The 23,563-nt window shown below is 42.6% G+C and overlaps 1 protein-coding gene across 3 annotated transcripts in view; it reads right to left on the bottom strand.

Annotated features, from left to right (window-relative positions):
- The window catches only part of LOC115197065 (protein inscuteable homolog), a 101,935-nt gene that overhangs the window by 25,848 nt on the left and 52,524 nt on the right, over window positions 1–23,563 (bottom strand). For 2 of the 3 annotated variants that reach the window (XM_029758237.1, XM_029758239.1), the window contains exons 3-6: window positions 6,225–6,573; window positions 5,016–5,068; window positions 4,772–4,895; window positions 3,861–3,974 (exon numbers count right to left, since the gene is read on the bottom strand). In XM_029758237.1, coding sequence (XP_029614097.1) covers window positions 3,861–3,974; window positions 4,772–4,895; window positions 5,016–5,068; window positions 6,225–6,573 — 640 coding nt within the window. The remainder of the gene's footprint in view (window positions 1–3,860; window positions 3,975–4,771; window positions 4,896–5,015; window positions 5,069–6,224; window positions 6,574–23,563) is intronic. The other variant, XM_029758238.1, reaches the window with a different exon arrangement.

Raw genomic sequence — 23,563 nt, 5'->3', positions numbered from 1 at the left:
GAGGTGGTGGTATGTCTCATGCACAGATAGGGCCACACAGCCAAGCCTGGAGTGGCTAATCGTCCTCCCCCTACAGCCTAAACACTCTTACCTTCTCTGCCCATGCAATACATTCCCTAGAAAACCAAAGCACCAAACATTTTAGCCAATCCCCGAGCAGCATTCTTCATTCAATCTTCCACCCATTCTAAAGAGCGAAACTCCAAAACAAGTTATTATTTTCAATCTAATGGAGGAGTCCTGTAATCATTTCATTACTTTTCTGTGACGCATTTGTTGATGTTAGCCCTCACAGGTTTAATGCATTTTTTCAATTTAATTGAACCTTTATTTGACCTGGATGTCCCATGTGATAAATAAGAAATGTTTTGAGGAAAGAGGTTTACCCATTGCTATATGTGTATATTTAAATATTTTTCATATCACATCATACAACTCAATGGTGTTTTGACGTGTGTTTGAGTGTGGATTCAGTAGACTTACCACACATGCAAGTGTATGAAGTATAGCACGAGACTAACTCATGAAAGAGCTGATCTACATTTATGATGTAATGCCTGCATGGCCGTCGCCTTTGATGGAGTTCAAAAAGACTGAACTCTATCTAAATCAATCAAGTAAATGGTGCCTCTCCAACACAAGGTTTGAATGAATCCATGATTCATCCACGATTTATCCATGAAGCTGTCTTTGACATGTTAACATATGGTTTGTCTCTGGGAAGCCTAATTATTCATTTTAGCGAATAGAGACAGAGCGAGAGAGACAAAGAGAGTCAGAAAGCGAGAGAGAGAACACGGCCTCTGTCCTTACATGGTGTAATCTTAGTAATGGATCTGAAAACTCCCCATGTTAAATGTTTCTGAACTCCGTGGGAACTCCCGCATGGTTTGAACAGGACTCACGTGACGATTGCGTGCTACAATTATAACTAGATTATGCTTTTACACCCCAGCTTTTTCTTTGTTTCAAACGGCTGCAGGAGAGCCAAGATGTAGATTTGTGGAATCTGCAGACATGGCCGACATTTAGATCCATATACTGTACATAATCACAGAAGGTGAACAGCAAGCCAGTGAACTCCCATTAAATCATGACGTGGTCTTACTTCTTCCTGTAGCCCTCCAATGTACAGTACCAGTCAAAATTTTGGACACAGCTATTCATTTAAGGGTTTTTCTTTATTTTTTAAATGTTCTACATTGTAGAATAATAGTGAAGACATCAAGACTATGAAATAACACATATGGAATCATGTAGTAATCAAAATATATTTTATATTTGAGATTTTTCAAAGTAGCCACCCTTTGCCTTGATGACAGCTTTGCACACTCTTGGCATTCTCTCAACCAGCTTCACCTGGAATAATGTTCCAATAGTCTTGAAGGAGTTCCCACATATGCTGAGCACTTGTTGGCTGCTTTTCCTTCACTCTGCAGTCCAACTCATCCCAAACCATCTCACTCCATCACTCTTCTTCTTGGTCAAATAGCCCTTACACAGCCTAGAGTTGTGTTGGGTCATTGTCCTGTTGAAAAACAAATGATAGTCCCACTAAGCCCAAACCAGATGGGATGGCGTATCACTGTAGAATGTTGCGGTAGCCATGCTGGTTAAGTGTGCCTTGAATTCTAAATAAATCAGACAGTGTCACCAGCAAATCACCCCCACATCACACCTCCTCCTCCATGCTTCACGGTGGGAACCAAACATGTGGAGATCATCTGTTCACCTACACTGCGTCTCACCAAGACACAGCAATTTGACCATGAAGGCCTGATTCACGCAGTCTCCTCTGAACAGTTGATGTTGAGCTATGTCTGTTATTTGGCTGGCAACTAATGAACATATCCTCTGCAGCAGAGGTAACTCTGGGTCTTCCTTTCCTGTGCGTTCCTCATGAGACCCAGTTTCATCATAGCGCTTGATGATTTTTGCGACTGCACTTGAAGAAACTTTCAAAGTTCTTGAAATGTTCAGGATTGACTGACCTTCATGTCTTTAAGTAATGATGGACTGTCATTTTTCTTTGCTTATTTAAGCTGTATTTTACGAAATAGGGCTATCTTCTGTATACCACCCCCACCTTGTCACAACACAACTGATTGGCTCAAACGTATGAAGAAGGAAAGAAATTCCACAAACTAACTTTTAACAAGTCACACCTGTTAATTGAAATGAATTCCAGGTGACTACCTCATGAAGTTGGTTAAGAGAATGCCAAGAGGGTGCAAAGCTGTCATCAAGGCCAAGAGTATCTACTTTGAAGAAACGCAAATATAAAATATATTTCGATTTGTTTAACACTTTTCTGGTTACTACATGATTCCATTTGTGTTATTTCATAGGCTTGATGTCTTCACTATTATTCTTCAATGTAGAAAAAAGTAAAAATAAAGAAAAACCCTGGAATGACTAGATGTGTCCAAACCTTTGACTGGTACTGTATATGCACCAAAACGTAGCTCTGTCTATTCTTTTCATGCTAAATCAAATGTCTTTCTTTCATGGCTCAATTCATATTTAGGTTATGGACAATACTCATGCGTGAGTCTGGCAAGGAAGCAGGGTGTGCATTGAACATGAGTGAGCACTGCCTGTATATACTATGCAGAATGAGCAGACCTAGAATACATAGTGGTTGGTGGGAGGATTTAAACACCGGTGATTGAAACACCAACAGACAACTCATTATACAGTAACATACTCCAGGCTAAAAACAGCCTCTCCAACAAACAGGCTAGGCTTCGCACACACCCTCATCTCATGGAGTCAAGTTAGCACACTGACACCTGATTGGGTTCCAGTACATTCATCGGACCTGCTGCATCGAGCTTCTCATCTCGCCACTGCCAGACTTTATCGCAGTCCGTTATGCAGCACATCGTAGACTAAAAGCACATCTATCAACAGTTCCAGGAAAGTAGGGGCACGGAGGGGGGTGGAAATAGATGGCAAATGGCAGATATTCAACAGCAAAAAAGAAGGGGGATGTCAGCGCTACCAAAGCACAAAGATGACAGAGGAGCTTGGCTATCCACCCGAGAGACAAAGGCTTAAGAAAGAAAGCAGAGTAATAAATTCAGATGCCAACAGATGTTTTGTGCTCTGTATTCATTAGCCCCATTGGCAGCCATGATTTCTTAACCAGCCCTCTGAGGGTTCTCAGAATGGAGAGAGAGATGCTGCATGGGGGAAGGTAGAGTGGAGTGATGGGTAATACAGAGGCGGGGAGGCTGTGTGATCAATGCCCAGTCCTAATGGTAACTGACAGTATTGATCTCATCTGGCAACAAGGGAGGTGTGTGTATGAGTGTGGGGGGGGGGGGGCTCAGTCTCCCACCCGGAAAATTCTTATCAAGAGCATCCTGGAAGCGTCTGGTTGGCTAATGGCCACATGGACATAGTGTCTGGCCTGTCCCCTCTTATCTCCTGGAGCAAATTACTCTTTAGCTATAGAGCTTATTATGGTGGGTGGGTGCCCAATCAATCCCTAGCCCCTTTACTATCTGCAAGGAAGAGTGAACAGGCCCAGGGATCTGTTTGGGATTGGGCCAAGGGTTCATGCGGAAGGATGGGGAAGTTGATGGCAGAGAGAGGTGGGACTGTGTTAACATGGGGATGTAGCAGGGCCATGTTCATTTGGCACCAAACAGAAGAAAACAGACTGAGGCAGGGAGGAACTACTTGCACTTGTCCAATAAGAAACGCTCAATTTCTGTTGCATAATGTTTTGGGGGGGGGGGGGGGATCTGTTGCGTGTCCTAATGAAAATGACCTAGACCATCATCCCCTCACATAATGGTCCTCCTGTGTGTATGCAGACACAAGGGTGGGTCTGTCTGAGGGGTGTGTCTCACCTTGGCGATGATTCTGCAGAGCTGCGGGCCATCCTGGGTGAGGGAAAGCAGGTTGCTGATGGCACTGCCGATGGTGTACACACTGTCTGATGACTCAATCTGCCTGATCAGGATCTGGAGAGGACCACACACACACACACACACACGAAAGTCACTGAGATTGACATCTCTTTTCAGCAAGGGAAGCAGCAAGTGAAATTTCAATGAAAGGAGGATTTCAAGTTTTGGAAGATCAATATTAGCACTAATTAATGACTGTATTGTGGATAGCACTGTGGTTAAGTTTATATGCAATATTATATACAACAAACTCAGCGTCATTTCATTATCTGAATACAGGTTTAATTTTCTTTTGAACTCAGTACACAATTCCTTATTACCAGTTCATACTCCACACTATTGTGATCATTGAAATAGAGGCGAAAGTCTAAACCAGCGATGCAGGAATGATGTAATCCCATATTATAGTGGCGGCTATATTAGACTTGGTAAATGTTTACCTTAGTATTCATCCTTCCTGAACTGTTCTGATTTGTTTATTAGTCTCTATAACAATACATGAGGGAGACTAACGGGCTAGCCAGGAATGGGTCTGATTGTGGAGTGTGTGTGTGTGTAAGTGGCTATCAACCACATCAAGAATGAGTAAGGCATGAACACATCATTGTCCGTTTCTGTCCATCAACGGTACAACTCAAGTCAACTATTCTCTGACGATTTTGCCCATCAAATGTTGACCGTTTCTGGGGGTTTTTGTCGGTCTGTCATCATCCGTTGTCATTCATCAGGCAACGGATGACTTCTATTGAGAAAGCATTGGCTCCATTCGAAATTCTAGGAATCTAAATCCCAGTGTGCCAATGGCCTAAGTAGGTCAAAAGAGAATTCTGGGTGTAGTCAAAGCCTCATACCTGGATCTCATTGGCCAGGGCCATGTCAATCATGTGGCTGAACGAATCGCTGACATCAGTGAGGATCTCGTGAATGGCCTCCCTCATGGACTTCAGGAAGAATTCATCCTCGGTATGAAGGCATCTGTAGAAGAGAGGGCAATGGTTTGGATAAACCTTGAACATAAACACGTATTTAGCTACTGTGTTCAAATGTGTTTGACAATATTCAGAGGTCATTAAGAGTTTTGTATGAATGTTTTACCTCTCTGTTATGGTGGTCAGCTCCATGCACTTCTCAAGCAAAGACTTCTCATACTGCACTCAAAAAGGAGAGACACATTTCAAGTTACAATAAGACAAAACACACATTATACACAGACAGTAGAACACCCACACACAGACAGTAAAACACCCACACGCGGACAGTAAAACACCCACACGCGGACAGTAAAACACCCACACGCGGACAGTAAAACACCCACACGCTGACAGTAAAACACCCACACGCGGACAGTAAAACACCCACACGAGGACAGTAAAACACCCACACGAGGACAGTAAAACACCCACACGCGGACAGTAAAACACCCACACGCGGACAGTAAACAGTAAAACACCCACACGCGGACAGTAAAACACCCACACGCAGACAGTAAAACACCCACATGCACACCGGCAAACACACACAGACAGTAGAAAACCCACACGCACACACAGACAGTACATACATACACACACAAAGCAGAAGCTAATGCAATTCTCCAGTCGCGGCGGATGATCAGCTATATGTAACAGAAGCGGAACCTTCACATAATTTTAAAATGGATGAAGTGAGTGTACTCCGGATCATACGGTGCAAGTGTGATTCCACTCGACAGGAAACCTGCATGAACTGCTTTAGGGAAAGGGCCATCCGTGGCGGCTAATTCGTGTCTTCACAAGCCCGTCCAAGATGAAACCAGGCGGGTGGCTCTCAGAGACTCATTTTAATATCATTTTTGTCTGAATTTTGCTCTGGGCATGAATAGCGTATGGGACCTATAATAGGGACTATTTACATGTGGCAAATGTACAAGAGAGTATTCCGGAAGTCTTTATTAATTTGTCCCTCTAGTGTTACTAAGAGCCAAACAAATGCAAATACAGTAGAATCACACAGTCAGAAGATTACTGGAAGCGCGTAGTTATGATTCAACAGCACTCCTTTGGTGTTAAACAAGTGAGTGTAGGAAGAAGCTAAACTCCTTTAAAAAAAAGCCGGTTCTCATCCCCCCCAGAAGAAAGCCACCCACTGGGCACACACTGGTTGAATCAATGTTGTTTCCACGTCATTTCAATTAAATTAAATTGAACCAACGTGGAATAGACAATGGGCAGTGCCACAACACTAAACCTTCTCCCTAGAGTTTTAGACCACCCCTCCAACCTCCACTTGCTCAACCAGCCCAGTCCACCCTTCCTCCATCCTCACCTTCTGCATCTCTGCGGGGGTGTTGCGAGCGGCGCTATACTCATGCACCAGTGAGCGCACGTGGCAGTTTGCCCGGACGGCGGTGCTGTGGACCCGCTGCCAGCGGCCCTTCTCCAGCCGCTGGAACATCTTGCCCAGCTCGGTGCTGACCACCAGCGCCCGCCGCAGCAGCGTCTGCAGGTTGTTGCGGGCCACGTGGTCCCCTGTGGCCACGATGAGTTCGCCCTGGGTGTCCTCCTCCACGCCGATGGGCTTGGCCTGCAGCACGCACATGCACTCCACCTCCGTCATGTGACGCAGGTCCTCCATCCAGCGCTGCACCGAGTCCACCTGGAGCGAGTGCATCCTGCTGCACGCACACACGTACGTACAGGCACACACACAGTGGTCACCAACCTTTTCTGAGTCAAGATCACTTTCTGAGTCAAAATGCAAGTCGAGATCTACCTCTTTGATTTTTTTTTTTATATGACTTAAAAAAATGTAAGCCTATGCAACATTAACCAATTAAAAACTGTTCTGTGTCAATGAGGTTTGTGTAGTAGTCTATAGGCCCAATACATTATCACTGCATATTGACTATGCTTGAATTGCCCTGCCAATGTTGTTCTTCTCTGACCATTTAGAAATGATATTTACCAAATGTAGGTATATGATCACACTGGTAACAGATAATTTGTTATATTTCTTGGGTAGCACAGCTAAGTGAGCATAATAATTGGCTTTTTTTATGGACTGATGGCCTGCATCTGATGGTCAGTCTGAGGGGAGGAGCAGCGTTGAGGCTGCCTCTCACCCGACTTGCCGCCCCTCCGCCCTCCTTCCCTCCACTGAGAAAAGGGGGCGCGGTCTTCCAGCTGATAACGAAATTGAAGTTGCTCTGCCTCACACACCAAGTCATGTTGTTACTCCTATGACCAGAGAAAGTGAAATATTCCTTGCTATTAAAAAAGGCACACGCCGTGAATAATAACAGCGCAAGCTTATCGGAACACTTTGCTGTACTCATTCATTGCAGCTGCAGTGCTGGTTGTAGCGTGTGAAAGTAGGGAGAACGCACATTTTATGGTTTATAATGATGTTGAACATAGTGTTGAAAGTGCTGAGTAAGAACTTGAAGTTACACAAAAAAACAGCAGCTCTTTGGAGTATTCGTTGAGTCTCTCTCTAGTCATAGCTTTACATGTTTTGAAATCTCACAGTATCAACTTTGCTGTGCGTTCGAGGCTTCTTATTATAGTCTATGGCTCCAGGAAACTATGCAGACACAATGATCTGAGCTATCTGATTGGCCAGCGGTAGGCCTTTAGGTGCATTTGATTTGCTCCCTGGGCCTGCCGGGTAGGTGGAGTTCCACCTCCAGACACATGAATTGGTTTGAAATGGGAACATTTTGTTTTCCCGGCGCTAGGGCTGCTGAATCAAGTGCACCTACCTCCAACAGCACTAAATGAATACAAAAAAATAGGCTTTATTGGGTTTTTTACAAAAACGTTTGGTGATCGACTTGGAATGCCTTGGTTGGTGACCAGTGGTTTAGAGCATGCATATCTACTTTGGGTAGTCATGACAGAGATAGTATCACATATTTGTAACTTGTCCCTCCCAATATTGCTACTCCAATGAAACAAGCATACTCGGATATCCTCACACAGGTACGGGCCGAGACGGTTCAAATCTAGGTGTGTTTTTGTTTTCGAAACTTTAGCCTAACCATAACCTTAACCACTCACTAGCATGCCTAAACCTAACCTTTCCCTAACATGCCTAAACTTAACCAGGTGCGCTAGCATTTACGGGAAAAGAAAAGAAGGCTGTTACGAATCGGAATCAGACAATATTTATGTTTCTTGCGAGACCAAATTCTTCCATATCCATACAAAACATATAGTCTTGATTGCTCATGAAATGAGATCTCATCAATGCTGCTCTAGCCTTTAGTTGATATCCCTAAGAGCAGCCAAGTTTTCAAATCAAATACCCAGGGATCTCAGAATCAATAGTTTGGGAGCGAGATCAAATACCCACCAATAACTGGTGGTGTTAGGACTCGTTAGTCAAACCTATTATTTGACCTCGGTGGAGAGACTGCGTTATCCACTGGGTCGAACAGACCAAACACTTCCCACTGGGCACACACTGGTCGAATCGATGAAATTACGTTGAACCAATGTGGAATAGACGTTGAATTGACGTCTGTGCCCAGTGGGTTCTTTCTCTCCAGGCTTATTGAACCTAATGAACGTGGGCTTACTGGAGGCTTCCAGAGGGGTTTCTCCGGATGAGTGAAATCAACCCAGCGTTAAGGAGGCTGAGAGGTTGATCGCTACAACACCCTCCTCTGCTTTGAGTAAACATAGGGGTGGAGGTTCACCAATCTATATTCTACGCCAAGCTTTCCCAAACTCGGGTCCTCAGCTTGATGATGAGTTCATTGAATCAGCTGTCTAGTGCTAGGGCAAAAACCAAAACGTGTAGCCCTTGAGGTCCTCAGGACTGAGTTTAGGAAATGCTGTTCTACACCAAACTCAGACTATCTGGCATTCATGGTAAATACTGAGTCAATGAGTTAATCTGGATATTGCATCAGGATTAGGGTTGCAAAGGGAGGGTATATTACTGGAAACTTTCGAAGCTTACGTATATTTCAAGGATTTTATGTAATCTATCACAACACATCTATAGTGGCCCTTTTGGGTACTTCAGATTTTCACAAGTGTCTAATTATCTCTGGCCCTCTGTGGCCTTATCACATGGATTATATTTAGAACAATGTTTTACAGCTTTGTCATTCAATTTTTTTTTTATGTTGAAATCATCTTATTTAATTATTTCATATATTCATATATGTGATGAGGCTCAAACAAAAGTCATTCGCTGCCAAGAATATAATAAATTGTTCCAAGTAGAAGTTTGCGACACTAATTCCAAAAATAGTCAAGGTAAAAATATATCCACAGGGAAAAGCACATGCAGGATATCAAAGTTATATGCTTAGTATTTTTGATTTATTTAGAGCCAGCACATAAACACCCAAGACCAAGTCGAAATGTTGGGTGTAATATATAATGCCATAGTTCACGTCAAACTCATTCCACGGAGGGCCGAGTGTCTCCGGGGCGTTCGCTCCACCCTTGTACTTGATTGATGAATTAAGGTCACTAATTAGTAAGGAACTCCCCTCACCAGGTTGTCTAGGTCTTAATTGAAAGGGAAAAAAACTAAAATCAACATACACTCAGCCCTCCGTAGAATGAGTTTGACACCCATGCCATAGTTGATTAGATGCTTTAATAATTTATACTTGAATAACGTTTTAAAAATGTATCCATATAGTATTTTATATCTGTGTCCATATTGCCCATGAGTTTCTAGTAGATAGACCATATGGTTCAAGACAAAATAGCCTAATTAATGAAACAAGTTAAGAGAGTGCCATAGATTTTCTTTTAATTACCAAAATTACTGAAGATTCGGTAACTTTGGTAAACTACCGGAAGCTTTGCATCTTGTGTTGACAAAGATCTCTAATAATACCCCAATCTCATTGGGTGATTGGGTGCTAAAAGGAAGCGTCATTATGTGCGAACTTTAAACAAACCAAACATCCAATTTGAATAGCCAAAGCCTGCCTTTGAGACAAATTTAGCTCTGAATCCCTGTAGGACCATGGTGATGATGGATGATGATGATGCATGTCCATTGTCTGGTATCATGAATTTTATTGACCCATAGGAACAAACATTGCCTTTATTCTGTCTTTCCGCACGTATCGAGTTTCAGCTTTTTACACAGAGCTGGGTAAACATTGTCGTGCCATTGAGAAGGCACGTTTCCAATCGAGAGTATTTTCAATATCAGTCACTATTGAGTGTGTCTGTTTACTAAAGAAAACCATCCATTTGTTTTATGAGGTCAGCAGTGGTGTGGTATCTGATTTCACCAAACTATTGTCTGAGGCAGACTGAAATGAGTCATCCAATGACACATAATTGAATATATCCCCTTTTGGAATATAGCTATTAGAATATCTACAGTTTGATTGAGTTAACGGTTAAAATAACTATACTCAACTATGAACAAGTGTCATGTTTTCATTATCATTACAGAATTCCAACTTTGTTGGAAATACAAGTGTAGGCATTCTCCCTTTTTCTAAATGTTTCTCTCTTTTTCTCTCTCTCTCTCTCTCGCGCACACACACACACACACACACACACACACACACACACACACACACACACACACACACACAAAACCAAATCAAATCCTAACTCTACTCTTGCACTTCGGGAATCGACATCGTCCTCCGCCCTGTCACTCGTCTCCTCGGTGCGGTGACGTGGGGATGCATTATGGGAAGCTGTAGGCAGAGAATTCCGACATCATCCATAATGATGAGGTTCACCGGTTCAAATATCTATCCCACAAACCCACTCACTTTGGAGAGGAGATATGCTCTCATTTGCTTCCTAATGAAGAGGGGTGCTACTCTCAAGGTCAAAGGTCACACTCTCAAAAGGTATCATATGATTGATTTCATCAGTTGGGAGCGACATGACGAAAATAGGCCTAGCTCTTGAGGAAAAGAGGAGCAGCTCTAACCCTCTCAACTCAAGAGCTGGGCCTTTTTTTCCTCGGCTGCACCTTGTCTCTCGGACATACAAAAGTGAAAAATAAAATGTTTCCTTTGAAGGCCCAGATAGAGCTGCTGATGCCGATAGTGTCCCTAGCCAATTAGCCCCGGAGAGCTGTGTGTGCGTGTCCACATTCTAATGGTTTGATGGTGCACCCACCTTAATGCTGCAGAGACACGACACAGCCATGGTTGCTAAAAACTGCAACCCACCAGGTCACCCCAGCAATCAGACGGGCAGCACTTCTGCAGCCCACCTGGACCCCCCTCTCGACAGAGTGGACGCTAATTAGTAATGTGTCACGGGTGACGGGGAGATTGGAAGGGTCAGGGGATTTAATTGCCTGCCATTTGTTTCACAAGCCCTGCAGAGATGCCCTAGCAACATTTTACCAGGTGAACATGACTCAATGGTGTATAAAAAAAAATGAAAACAGGAAAATGACCACGTTTGGATTTCTCCCGCAATATCATGCCATGCTTACATCTAATGCTGGCAATGATCATCTTAAAAGTTTACTGACAGAAATGGCTGTTTTCATTAAACACTATGAGGGACATTTTCTATCTGTAGAAGGTCCTCTCAACATGACCATAACATTTGAAATAAATCACTGAATCTAAAATGGATTGAAATAGAAAAGCTGGTGATTGTGTCACATGCAACACATTTTCCAGCTGATGTATTTAAATCTGCATTTAAATAATTGCCACCTTCTAACATTGTAAAAAAAAAAAATCCTGCTACAATATTGTGATTATCATCGTGATCTGAAGCGAGTTATTCTAAGGTTCAGTCAGAAAATGCACAGTCTGGGAATTTGCTTTTAAAACCCACTTGGGGCACACAGACACAGTACAAGTCCAGATCATTTCGGAATTTAAAAAAGTAGAGGTTCCAGAATTACATGAATGTATACACACAAAACCTCCAGTAAAATGACCCTACCTCCGCTGAAGCAAATCATAGTAATAATAGGTTTGTTTTCCAAAAGGGAGTGAAAAAGCCCACTCCAGTTTTGCGGGAGATGACAAATATTTACATAGGGGGCCAGGGATGGGGTCGGCCGTGCCAGCGGCTGTGTTATCACAGACCGGGGACTGTGAAGATGAGGCGTCTCTCTCCGCCTCTGGAGGCTGGGGGACAAGGGAGAGTCGTTTACACAGTGGTTGGAGTGTAAACACACTCGAGGCGCAGTGACAGAAATACAGAGACAGAGAGATGGGGCCCCGGTGTCAGCCAGCTTCCGGAGCCTGGAAAACTATGGGCTGAGATACATGGAGACATGATGTATGTTAGTGGGCTTGGGCAGTGAGGAGGTGGGGTTATGTTACAGCCTGAATTTAAAATTGATTAAATTGAGATTTTGTGTCACTGGCCTACACACAATACCCCATCATTTTAAAGTGGAATTATGTTTTTAGTTAATAAAAAAATGAAAAGCTGAAATGTATTCAACCCCTTTGTTATGGCAAGCCTAAATAAGTTCAGGAGTAAAGATGTGCTTAACAACTCACATAATACGTTGCAAGGACTCTGTGTGCAATAATAGTGTTTAACATGATTTTTGAATGACTACCTCATCTCTGTACCCCACACATACAATTATCTGTAAGGTCCCTCAGTCAAGCAGTGAATTTCAAAAACTGATTCAACCACAAAGACCAGGGAGGTTTTCCAATGCCTCACAAAGAAGGGCACCTATTGGTAGATGGAAAAAAACATATGAGCATGGTGAGGTAATTAAGGTAATTAATTACACTATGGATAGGGTATCAATACACCCAGTCTCTGCAAAGATATAGGCTTCCTTCCTAACTCAATTGCCGGAGAGGAAGGAAACCAATCAGGGATTTCACCATGAGGCTAATGGTGACATTAAAACAGTTACAGAGTTTAATGGCTGTGATAGGAGAAAACTGAGGATGGATCAACAACATTGTAGTTACTCCACAATACTTTAACAATACTTAAATGACAGAGTGAAAAGAAGGAAGCCTGTACAGAATAAATATATTGCAAAACATGCATCCTGTTTGCAATGAGGCACTAAAGTAAAATTGCAAAAAAAATGGCAAAGAAATGCGGATTCCAACATGTATTGACTCAGGTGTGTGAATACTTATGTATATTTATGAGATATTCCTATATTTAATTTTCAATAAATGTGCAAACATTTCTAAAAACATGTTTTCACTTTATCATTATGGGGTATTGTGTGTAGATGGGTGGGAAAGAAATCAATTTAATGTATTTTGATGCAGGCTGTAACACAACAAAATGTGGAATAAGTCAAGAAGTATGAATACTTTCTGAAGGCACTGTACATAAACATTAAATTGTTTAACAGTTAAATCATTTAAATGTGCATTTTATGGAGGATTATCAGTGCTACTTTGAAAATGACATTCTTAAATGCTAAATTGAAATGTTAAAATGAGAAATGCATTTTAGGGCCCTCAAAAGGATAGGACCGGCCCTGTCTGTGTGTATGTGGCAATGACCTTTATAAGCCTCTGAGAATGATGTCACAGAGCATAGTACCGGCTAATAGGGCCCAAATGAATCGTGGATAGTAAATAAGCTCCATCATTCCTCCCTGGTTCCATTTGCGATATAATTGATGTTAATGTGTGAAGCACACGTCCATTGCGTCTGACAACACAATCACAACGTACTGTACATTAGAGTAGCGCCGTTAAGACACACAAAGCCAAAAAAATTAATAGTCTCTCATAGACCATTTCACAGTAGAATAGGCCTTGACTGTGAGCTTTATTCTAAATCTTTATGACTGTGATAGACGCAAATTACAGTGTAATATTATATACTGCTCAAAAAAATAAAGGGAACACTTAAACAACACATCCTAGATCTGAATGAAAGAAATAATCTTATTAAATACTTTTTTCTTTACATAGTTGAATGTGCTGACAACAAAATCACACAAAAATAATCAATGGAAATCCAATTTATCAACCCATGGAGGTCTGAATTTGGAGTCACACTCAAAATTAAAGTGGAAAACCACACTACAGGCTGATCCAACTTTGATGTAATGTCCTTAAAACAAGTCAAAATGAGGCTCAGTAGTGTGTGTGGCCTCCACGTGCCTGTATGACCTCACTACAACGCCTGGGCATGCTCCTGATGAGGTGGCGGATGGTCTCCTGAGGGATCTCCTCCCAGACCTGGACTAAAGCATCCGCCAACTCCTGGACAGTCTGTGGTGCAACGTGGCGTTGGTGGATGGAGCGAGACATGATGTCCCAGATGTGCTCAATTGGATTCAGGTCTGGGGAACGGGCGGGCCAGTCCATAGCATCAATGCCTTCCTCTTGTAGGAACTGCTGACACACTCCAGCCACATGAGGTCTAGCATTGTCTTGCATTAGGAGGAACCCAGGGCCAACCGCACCAGCATATGGTCTCACAAGGGGTCTGAGGATCTCATCTCGGTACCTAATGGCAGTCAGGCTACCTCTGGCGAGCACATGGAGGGCTGTGCGGCCCCCCAAAGAAATGCTACCCCACACCATGACTGACCCACCGCCAAACCGGTCATGCTGGAGGATGTTGCAGGCAGCAGAACGTTCTCCACGGCGTCTCCAGACTCTGTCACTTCTGTCACGTGCTCAGTGTGAACCTGCTTTCATCTGTGAAGAGCACAGGGCGCCAGTGGCGAACTTGCCAATCTTGGTATTCTCTGGCAAATGCCAAACGTCCTGCACGGTGTTGGGCTGTAAGCACAACCCCCAGCTGTGGACGTCGGGCCCTCATACCACCCTCATGGAGTCTGTTTCTGACCGTTTGAGCAGACACATGCACATTTGTGGCCTGCTGGAGGTCATTTTGCAGGGCTCTGGCAGTGCTCCTCCTGCTCCTCCTTGCACAAAGGCGGAGGTAGCGGTCCTGCTGCTGGGTTGTTGCCCTCCTATGGCCTCCTCCACGTCTCCTGATGTACTGGCCTGTCTCCTGGTAGCGCCTCCATGCTCTGGACACTACGCTGACAGACACAGCAAACCTTCTTGCCACAGCTCGCATTGATGTGCCATCCTGGATGAGCTGCACTACCTGAGCCACTTGTGTGGGTTGTAGACTCCGTCTCATGCTACCACTAGAGTGAAAGCACCGCCAGCATTCAAAAGTGACCAAAACATCAGCCAGGAAGCATAGGAACTGAGAAGTGGTCTGTGGTCCCCACCTGCAGAACCACTCCTTTATTGGGGGTGTCTTGCTAATTGCCTATAATTTCCACCTGTTGTCTATTCCATTTGCACAACAGCATGTGAAATGTCTTGTCAATCAGTGTTGCTTCCTAAGTGGACAATTTGATTTCACAGAAGTGTGATTGACTTGGAGTTACATTGTGTTGTTTAAGTGTTCCCTTTATTTTTTTGAGCAGAGTATAATTCTGATTCTGCACACAGAGCATGTCTCGGCACAATGCGCTGAAGAGAAAAGAAAATTGGAGGATAGTAAATATTTCGCACAATGAATTGCAGAGGTGGAAAGGAACTAGTAGTTATAAATAGAGGACAGCAGTCATTCCCAGTGTAGTTTGTAGGCGGAGTATGCTATCTAGGGCCCCAGTAAGCAAAATTACGTTGACGACAGGTGCATTTTAGGTGCTGAATTAAAAGGTGAAAATATGTATTTTCCGGACATCAAAAAAAATCTTTAAATATGAATTTTTCGGTTATTGATTCTATGGCCAGATTTCAACAGCACACACATTCTCAATGAAGTAAGAATTATATAACAAAAATAAATAAATCAAGTCTCTTAAAATGTAACCCGTTTCAGGAAACGAGGTTTATGTTGCGGGTCGTTGCTTCACACGAGAGACATTTAAACGTAATCTTTTTTTTATTTTTAATTTTTATTTTTTTTCAAAATGCGTTTTTTGGGGGCAGAAATGCCTTCTGGAACATCTGAACTTTCATGTGCCTTAATAACAAACTTGTATGCCATCTGTAAATACGAATAAAATTGTTAAATTATGAGCCTAGTTGGTTTAGCTACAGAAAAAGTGAGCAACCTTCACACTAGCATTGATTGGCTGAGATAATGAGTGGGCTGGACATGCCAAGAGAGGAATTTGGATTGGTCTGCCATATAGCACACTTCTGTCTATTTGAGCTGGTTAGTATGTGTAGGTAATCCTGTCTAACGCTGCTTTTAAATTGCTTAGTAGAGCTGCATAAGTGTTGCTCTCCTCTTTCTGGAGGACCGAGTTTTAAAATCAGTGAAATTAGAGTATGATAGCTAAAACACTTGTCTCCGGATTATATCTTCAAACTAAGGGCAACTATGGCATCCGTGACAGGAAGAAGCGTCCAACCATGATGTATATGGGTAAGATAGTCTAGCTTGCTACATTTACAGATATTACACATTTCTAATTTTGACGTAGTCTTTTCCTTTCAAGTTAAAGTGTACTGTTAGCTAGCTAGCTAACATTAGCTGGCTTGCAGGCTAACTTTACGTGTATGATCTTATTATTTATATCTCAGAGCCATTTGCTTGGCTAGATATAGCCTAATGTTAGCTAGCTAACATTGAACCTGGTTGGTAGTAATGTCATGAGTTGGGATTATGGTTCATTGTTTAGCTAGCTAGCTACATGTCTTAACAAAAGACTTCACTATGCAAGTAACCATTTCAGTGTGTTCGTATATTCAGTCTGGCCATCTACTCCGATTTCAGAGCACTCTCGTCTGAGTGTGCCAGAGTGCAGAATAACTAATGAATGTATGAACGTCCGTTGAATATGGCCGGTGTCAGTAAACTTCGGCAAAAAAGCTTAATGAAATTGTTGCCAGCAGCACAGTTACAGTCACCAACGCTCTGGGTAACATGAAAACAGCCTAACCAGCTCTGCTAGGGGGAGTAAAATGGTCAGAATGGGATGTTCTCTCATTTGTGTCTGGAAGTAGCTAGCAAGCTAGTGAATGTTAGCCAGTTAGCTTGGGTGCTTGACTGCCATTTCACAAGGCTCGGATCAACCCTACTCTTGTCCAGAGCATCCAGTGTGCGCTCCGAGAGCGAAATGCTCTCAATTTACAAACGGACAATCTGACAACACAGTTGCAGTCACCAACGCTCTTGATAACATAAAAACAGTCTAACCAGCTCTGCTAGGACGAGTAATGTTCAGTGAGATGTTCTCTCATTTGTGTCTGGAAGTAGCTAGCAAGTTAGTCAGTTAGCTTGGGTGCTTGACTGCTGCTGTTAGTACAGAACGATTGGATCAACCCTTAAAGAGATGGGTGGGGCTAACGCTTAAGAGGGTGTGAACAATACTGAATGGGTGTAGACAAAGAAGAGCTCTCCAGTTGGTACCAAAAGATTCAAAGGCCATTTTCTCAAAAGTGAGGTTACAAGTTTATCAACTTTCAAAGCAGAATTACTTTCCCATTGTTCCTCAAATCCAGTGTATGATATACCATTTTGTAGATTTGTGTCTCTGCTTTTATCCAATGTAAAAAACAGAATTTCAAATTTTGCTACATAAGACTGAATCAAGGCGGTCAGTCACATAGTATGTGCTTCCAACTGTCAGTGATGATGTTCAATGCATTCCAATTTACAGAATAAACCAACAGACCACATCAACTACAATAACATTCTCAGTAACGGTTACAAATAAGTCACATTTTGGACGATACGGACCAGCTCCAAATCTGAACGAATGATAGATGTCTAGGCCATGTTTCACAAGTTTGAACATCACATTACAATACGGCACAGATTAGTACAGTAAAGCACAGTAGAGCACAGTATGGTACAGGAGAGTCAAGTTTTATTCAGTAGAGTACAGTACGGTACTATACAGAATAGTTTAATTCAGTGGAGAAGAGCACACTACAGTACAGTAGAGTTTAATTAAGTAGAGTACAGTACAGTTTAGTTAAGTAGAGTACAGTAGAGTGCATTAGAGTAAAGTAGGGTACAGTACACTATACTTTACTGTGCTCTACTGTATTGTACTGCACTGTACTCTACTGTACTATACTCTACTTTTGTTTAATGTTCAGTGTACCGTAATGAGAGGTACTGTGCTGTCCAAACTTGAAATATAGATGTCTATGTATGATAGGTTCAGATTTGGTCCAGACTGGACCAAATCTGAACCAATTACAGACCTCTATGTTTGGGCTAAATCAAGTCCAGACCGGACCAAATCTGAACCAATTACAGACCTTTATGTTTGGGCTAAATCAAGTCCAGACTGGACCAAATCTGAACCAAACACACAAAAAAGACGTCACCGCCGGAAAATGCTTAATGGGGCTGCTCTTTGGGATAGTGTAGCCTACTAGCCTTCCTCTTGATAGCGAACCTACAAAATGTTCAATGCATATAACAAGGAATATACAGTATAACACCAGCCACGTCAATAATTGAACCATTCTCCTTATGTTTGAGATGTTAACTATCTCTCACCACTCTGCATAAAGTGTCAGATTTCTCCAAAATGTAATCCTTAAAATTGGCAAAGCGGGTTCTTCTTTCAGTTTCCTCGCTGAAAGCAGTGCTTCTTGGCAATCGTCACAAGCTTAACTTGCGCTGAGGCCCATATACGGTAACCGGGATGCATCAGTGTCTCGGGACAACCGGTCAGATGCAGAGAGAGAGGTCAACCTCTAGTGATGGAGACCAACCAACCGGGGCTGAGTCTAAACTCTTTTCGCTGAGGGAATTCATCATCATTGCACAGCGAGTCAGTGTTTTGAGAGCGAAATAAAGCATTGCCCAGTGCTAGCATAGCATTAGCATGTTGCTAGCATTCTCTCTGGTGTGACTTGACGCTCTGTTTGTGTGTCACGCAATTGCATCACAGAGACAAACATCCAGGCACGGAGAGAAAAACACGTTCAACTTTCAACGCCAATGCTACGCTATTTATAGTTACAACTATGTGTATATAACTATATTTTGGTGCTTGGGTGCTTCGTCGATAAGCGCTGTATGGTAAACAGACAAGTAAAGCCCAGCGGTGTTGGGAAGGCCACCTGTCTTCGATCAAGCGCAGCGCGAGTTATCGGGCAGGAGGAACTCGCATTGCAAGCACCATGCTCTATGGGAGCCACATGGGACTACACCAGACAATCACCAATTGTGAAACCTCCACCTGGTACGTTACAGTAACTCAGTGATGCATTGGGCTGTGTAAATCTTCAAATGTTTTTGGAGACTGAATTCACTTCATAAGCGGCTAGTTTGGCTATGCTGTGTGAATGCATAACAACTGAATCACATCCGGGGCAGAAAAGGTATGGCAATTGGAAGGTTCCAACCCCAAGTAAGGACAATTGATGGGAGCCAGAGACAAACGCTCTTAGACTTCTCAGCAAAAGATTTCTACTTAGGTCTCCAATAAGAAAAGCTCTATTGTAGCTTGTGAACCCACATGTGCTTCAATGTCTGGTTTGCATGAATGGCACCATATAATGTCTGGCACCACATATGAATATTATTCAGATACCACAAGAGAACCACATTCAGACAGTCTGAGGGAAAATGTAGGCTGAATGAGCTGTGAGATTTTGAAGAGCAGGTCGTTGAGGCTTTGGAGAAGCAGAGGAAACGGAAACAAGGAGACTCTTGTCCCACACAAAGAAATAAACATGTATACAAATGTAGTAAGCAAGAATGCTTATTGGGTTCTGAACATTAAATACACATGAATGGAAAATCGTGCACTACATTGGCAGGTAGCCCAGTGGTTAGAGCATTGGGCCAGTAATCAAAAGGTTGATGGATTGAATCCCGAAGCTGACAAGGTAAAAATCTGTCGTTCTGCCCACGAACAAGGCAGTTAACCCACTGTTCCCCGGTAGGCCATCATTGTAAATAAGAATTTGTTCTTAACTGACTTGCCTAGTTAAATAAAGGTTCAATTTGAAAAATGTCATTACATTTGGCAAACAGCCTTTGCCACAATAGCAGTGCATGAGCTGGGAGATTCCATATGAATACAAAAAATGTCTAGTCTTTCCTGTTTATGATTGCATTGCAGAGTGGAATTGACAGAAAGGTATGAGTGATAGCCTTCCCTGTAGCTCAGTTGGTAGAGCATGGTGTTTGCAACGCCAGGGTTGTGGGTTCGATTCCCACGGGGGGCCAGCACAGAAAAAAAAAAAAAAATGTATAAAATTGTATGAAATGTATGCATTCACCACTGTAAATCGCTCTGGATTAGAGCGTCTGCTAAATGACTAAAATGTAAAAATGTGATAAGGGAAGGGATGAAGAAACCACTTGGGTAACACTTTATTTGGATATTCCCTCTGTAGATGCTCTACAGACTATCAGTAACATTTCAACTAACTATCTACTAACCCTAGCCCTAACCTTAACCCTAAACTAAACCCTTACCCTAACCCTTTCTCTAAACCTAACCCTAAGCGTAACCTTAGCAACAATTGATTATCAACAGATACACGATACATATACAAAAGTATGTGGACACCCTTCAAATGATTGGCAGGTGTATAAAATCGAGCAAACAGCCATGCAATCTCCATAGACAAACATTGACAGTTGAATGGCCTTACTGAAGAGCTCAGTGACTTTCAACGTGGCACCGTCACCTTTCCAACAAGTCAGTTCGTCAAATTTCTGCCCTGCTAGAGCTTCCCGGTCACCTGTAAGTGCTGTTATTGTGAAGTTGAAATGCCTAGGAGTAACAACAGCTCAGCCGTGAAGTGGTCGGCCACACAAGCTCACAGAACGGGACCGCCGAGTGCTGAAGAGCGTACAAATTGGCTGTCCTCGGTTGCAACACTCACTACCGACTTCCAAGCTGCCTCTGGAAGCAACATCAGCATAATAATTGTTTGATGGGAGCTTCATTAAATGGGTTTCCATGGCAAAGCAGTCGCACACAAGCCTAAGATCACCATGCGCAATGCCAAGCGTCGGCTGGAGTGGTGTAAAGCTCGCCGCCATTGGACTCTGGAGCAGTGGAAATGCTTTCTTTGGAGTGATGAATCATGCTTCACCATCTGGCAGTCCAACAGACGAATCTGGGTTTGGTGTCTGGGTTTGATGCAGGAGAACCCTACCTGCCCCAATGCATAGCACCAACTGTAAAGTTTGGTGGAGAAGGAATAATGGTCTGGGGCTGTTTTTCATGGTTCGGGCTAGGCCCAGTGAAGGGAAATCTTAATGCTACAGCATACAATTACATTCTAGACGATTCTGTGCTTCCAACTTTGTAACAACAGTTTGGGGAAGGCCCTTTCCTGTTTCAGCATGACAATGCTCCCGTGCACAAAGCGAGGTCCATACAGAAATGTTTTTTTTTAAATCGGTGTGGATGAACTGGACTGGCATGCACAAAGCCCTGAACTCAAACTCATCGAACACCTTTGGGATGAATTGGAATGCCGACCGCGAGCCAGGCCTAATCACCCAACATCAGTGCAAGTCCCCGCAGCAATGTTTCAACATCTAGTGGAAAGCCTTCCCAGAAGAGTGGAGGCTGTTAAAGCAGCAAAGGGGGGACCAACTCCATAGCCCATGATTTTGGAATGAGATGTTCGACGAGCAGGTCCCCACATACTTTTGATCATGTAGTGTAGTTTGTTGATAGATGCTCTACAGATGGTCATACTAACCAACTTTATCTCGGTGCAGAGCCGAACCATATACCTACCCACTGTCTAAATAGTCAGGTAAACAATACTTTCCTGTGGATATTTTGTCAAAACTTTAGAGCAGCTGAAGGATAAACCGCACAGACAAGCGCTAGAGTAAGTTCAAAGGTCATTTTACTTAACATTCTGGCTTGTAAGGAACATTTACACAATTTTGCACACAAATGTTTCAGGCTGTATTAGGGTTGCAAAGGGAGGGTATTACTGGAAACTTTCAAAGTGTGCTTTTCCCCTTGGATATATTTTTACATTGACTCTTTTTAGAATTAGCACCGCAAACATCTACTTGGAACAATTTATTATAATCTTGCCTGCAAGGACTTTTGTTTGAGCCTTATCACATGTCAAATATTAAAAAATAAAATAAGATGATTATAATGTAAAAAATAGAATGACAAAGCTGTAAAACATTATCCTAATTATAAATCATCAACTTAGTGAATACCATTGGTGTTTAATATGAAGGTTTCAGCATGAAATAAAACATTTTTACACACTCATTTATTTTACTTGTTTGTTGTCAATGTTTTGGCGTCGTACTGGTGGCAGTTGTAAAGAAAATGTCAATAGTTGGAAGACTTGCAGAGTAAATTGAAAATAATAGTTCATTAGATGCTTTTTTTCATTAATTAGGCAATTTTCTCTTGAACCATATGGTCTATCTACTATAAACTCATGGACAATATGAATACTATTTATGAATTTGAAAAAAAGTTAGTTATTCAAGTATAAATTATTAAAGTTACGATAGATTGCCATAGATTTTCCTTTAATTACCAAAATTACTGAAGATTTTGGTAACTTTGGTAAACTACTGGTAGCTTTGCAACCCTAGGCTGTATATACCAATTAATTAGCCTGCTGTGCTTTCATGATTGAGGTTGTCGCATACACTCCTCCTGAAGTAGCACATGGGGTAAAAATGCCCTGCCCTAGACTAAGAGACGGTGATTGGTATCTGAGGTATGAGGCAGACATCTGACTTCCAGATGTTTCCATCAGCGCAAAGCAGACTGACAGCTCTAAAGTGCAGTCCAGGAATGGGCTCCATATTCTCACTTCACACACACACACACACACACACACACACACACACACACACACACACACACACACACACAGTAGGCCTATGCACGCAAGCACACATAACATCATCTGTAAAAGAGCACACACGCACATCTGGCTGATTATGAAACTCCTGGTATCCTGGCTGCAGTGCATGACATGGCCTCTTTCAGGCTTGAACCTGAGGCAGAAGGTAACCAACCAAACAGTTTGCATGCAGGAGTAGTGTCCTCTGTTTTCTTATAGGGTTTATTTCAGTGTATGTCTATGTAGATGCAGATGTTTTTGCAATATCTGCATATGTGTATGTTCTTTTTTTATTCCTATGTGTATGTGATTCATGTGTATGCGATTCATTTGAATCTGATTGAAAAGTAAGTGTGTGAGAGCACGTCTCATGTGCATTCCTGACTGTCTCTATGTGAGTGCCATATGTTGGAATCTTCAGTATACGAAACAGCACAGTGCATTTGAATGTATTTGCGTGCATGGAGGGATAAGTCTATTCCTAGACTGTGTGTGTGTGTGTGTGTGTGTGTGTGTGTGTGTGTGTGTGTGTGTGTGTGTGTTTGGGCTCAGAGACACACCCCACCCTAACAGCGGCAGGGCGGTGATGCATTCACCCTCAAACCCAGGCAAAGACTGCATAATGACCCCATATGGCCAATGTATTTTTAGACCCATTTACAGATCTGAATCTGAGGATATTTCATTAACAGTATTACTACTATTAGTAGCAACAGTGTACACAACATTATTGTGTAGACTATATGTGTGTGTTATTGTGTGTGTGTGTGTGTGTGTGTGTGTGTGTTTGTTTGTATTTGTGTACGCATGCGTAGGTCCTTGCGTTCTTGAATGTGTGCGCAGCCGTGTGTGTGTTGGTGTGTGTCTCATGAGACTGATGCGAGGCTGACAGTTCCGTAGATACAGACAAAGCTTATTATGTCATATGTGCACCATGCGAGTC

Source organism: Salmo trutta, chromosome 7 (genome assembly GCF_901001165.1).
Source record: "Salmo trutta chromosome 7, fSalTru1.1, whole genome shotgun sequence".
NCBI lineage: Eukaryota > Metazoa > Chordata > Actinopteri > Salmoniformes > Salmonidae > Salmo > Salmo trutta.
This window is presented reverse-complemented; position numbering and strand designations above follow the sequence as displayed.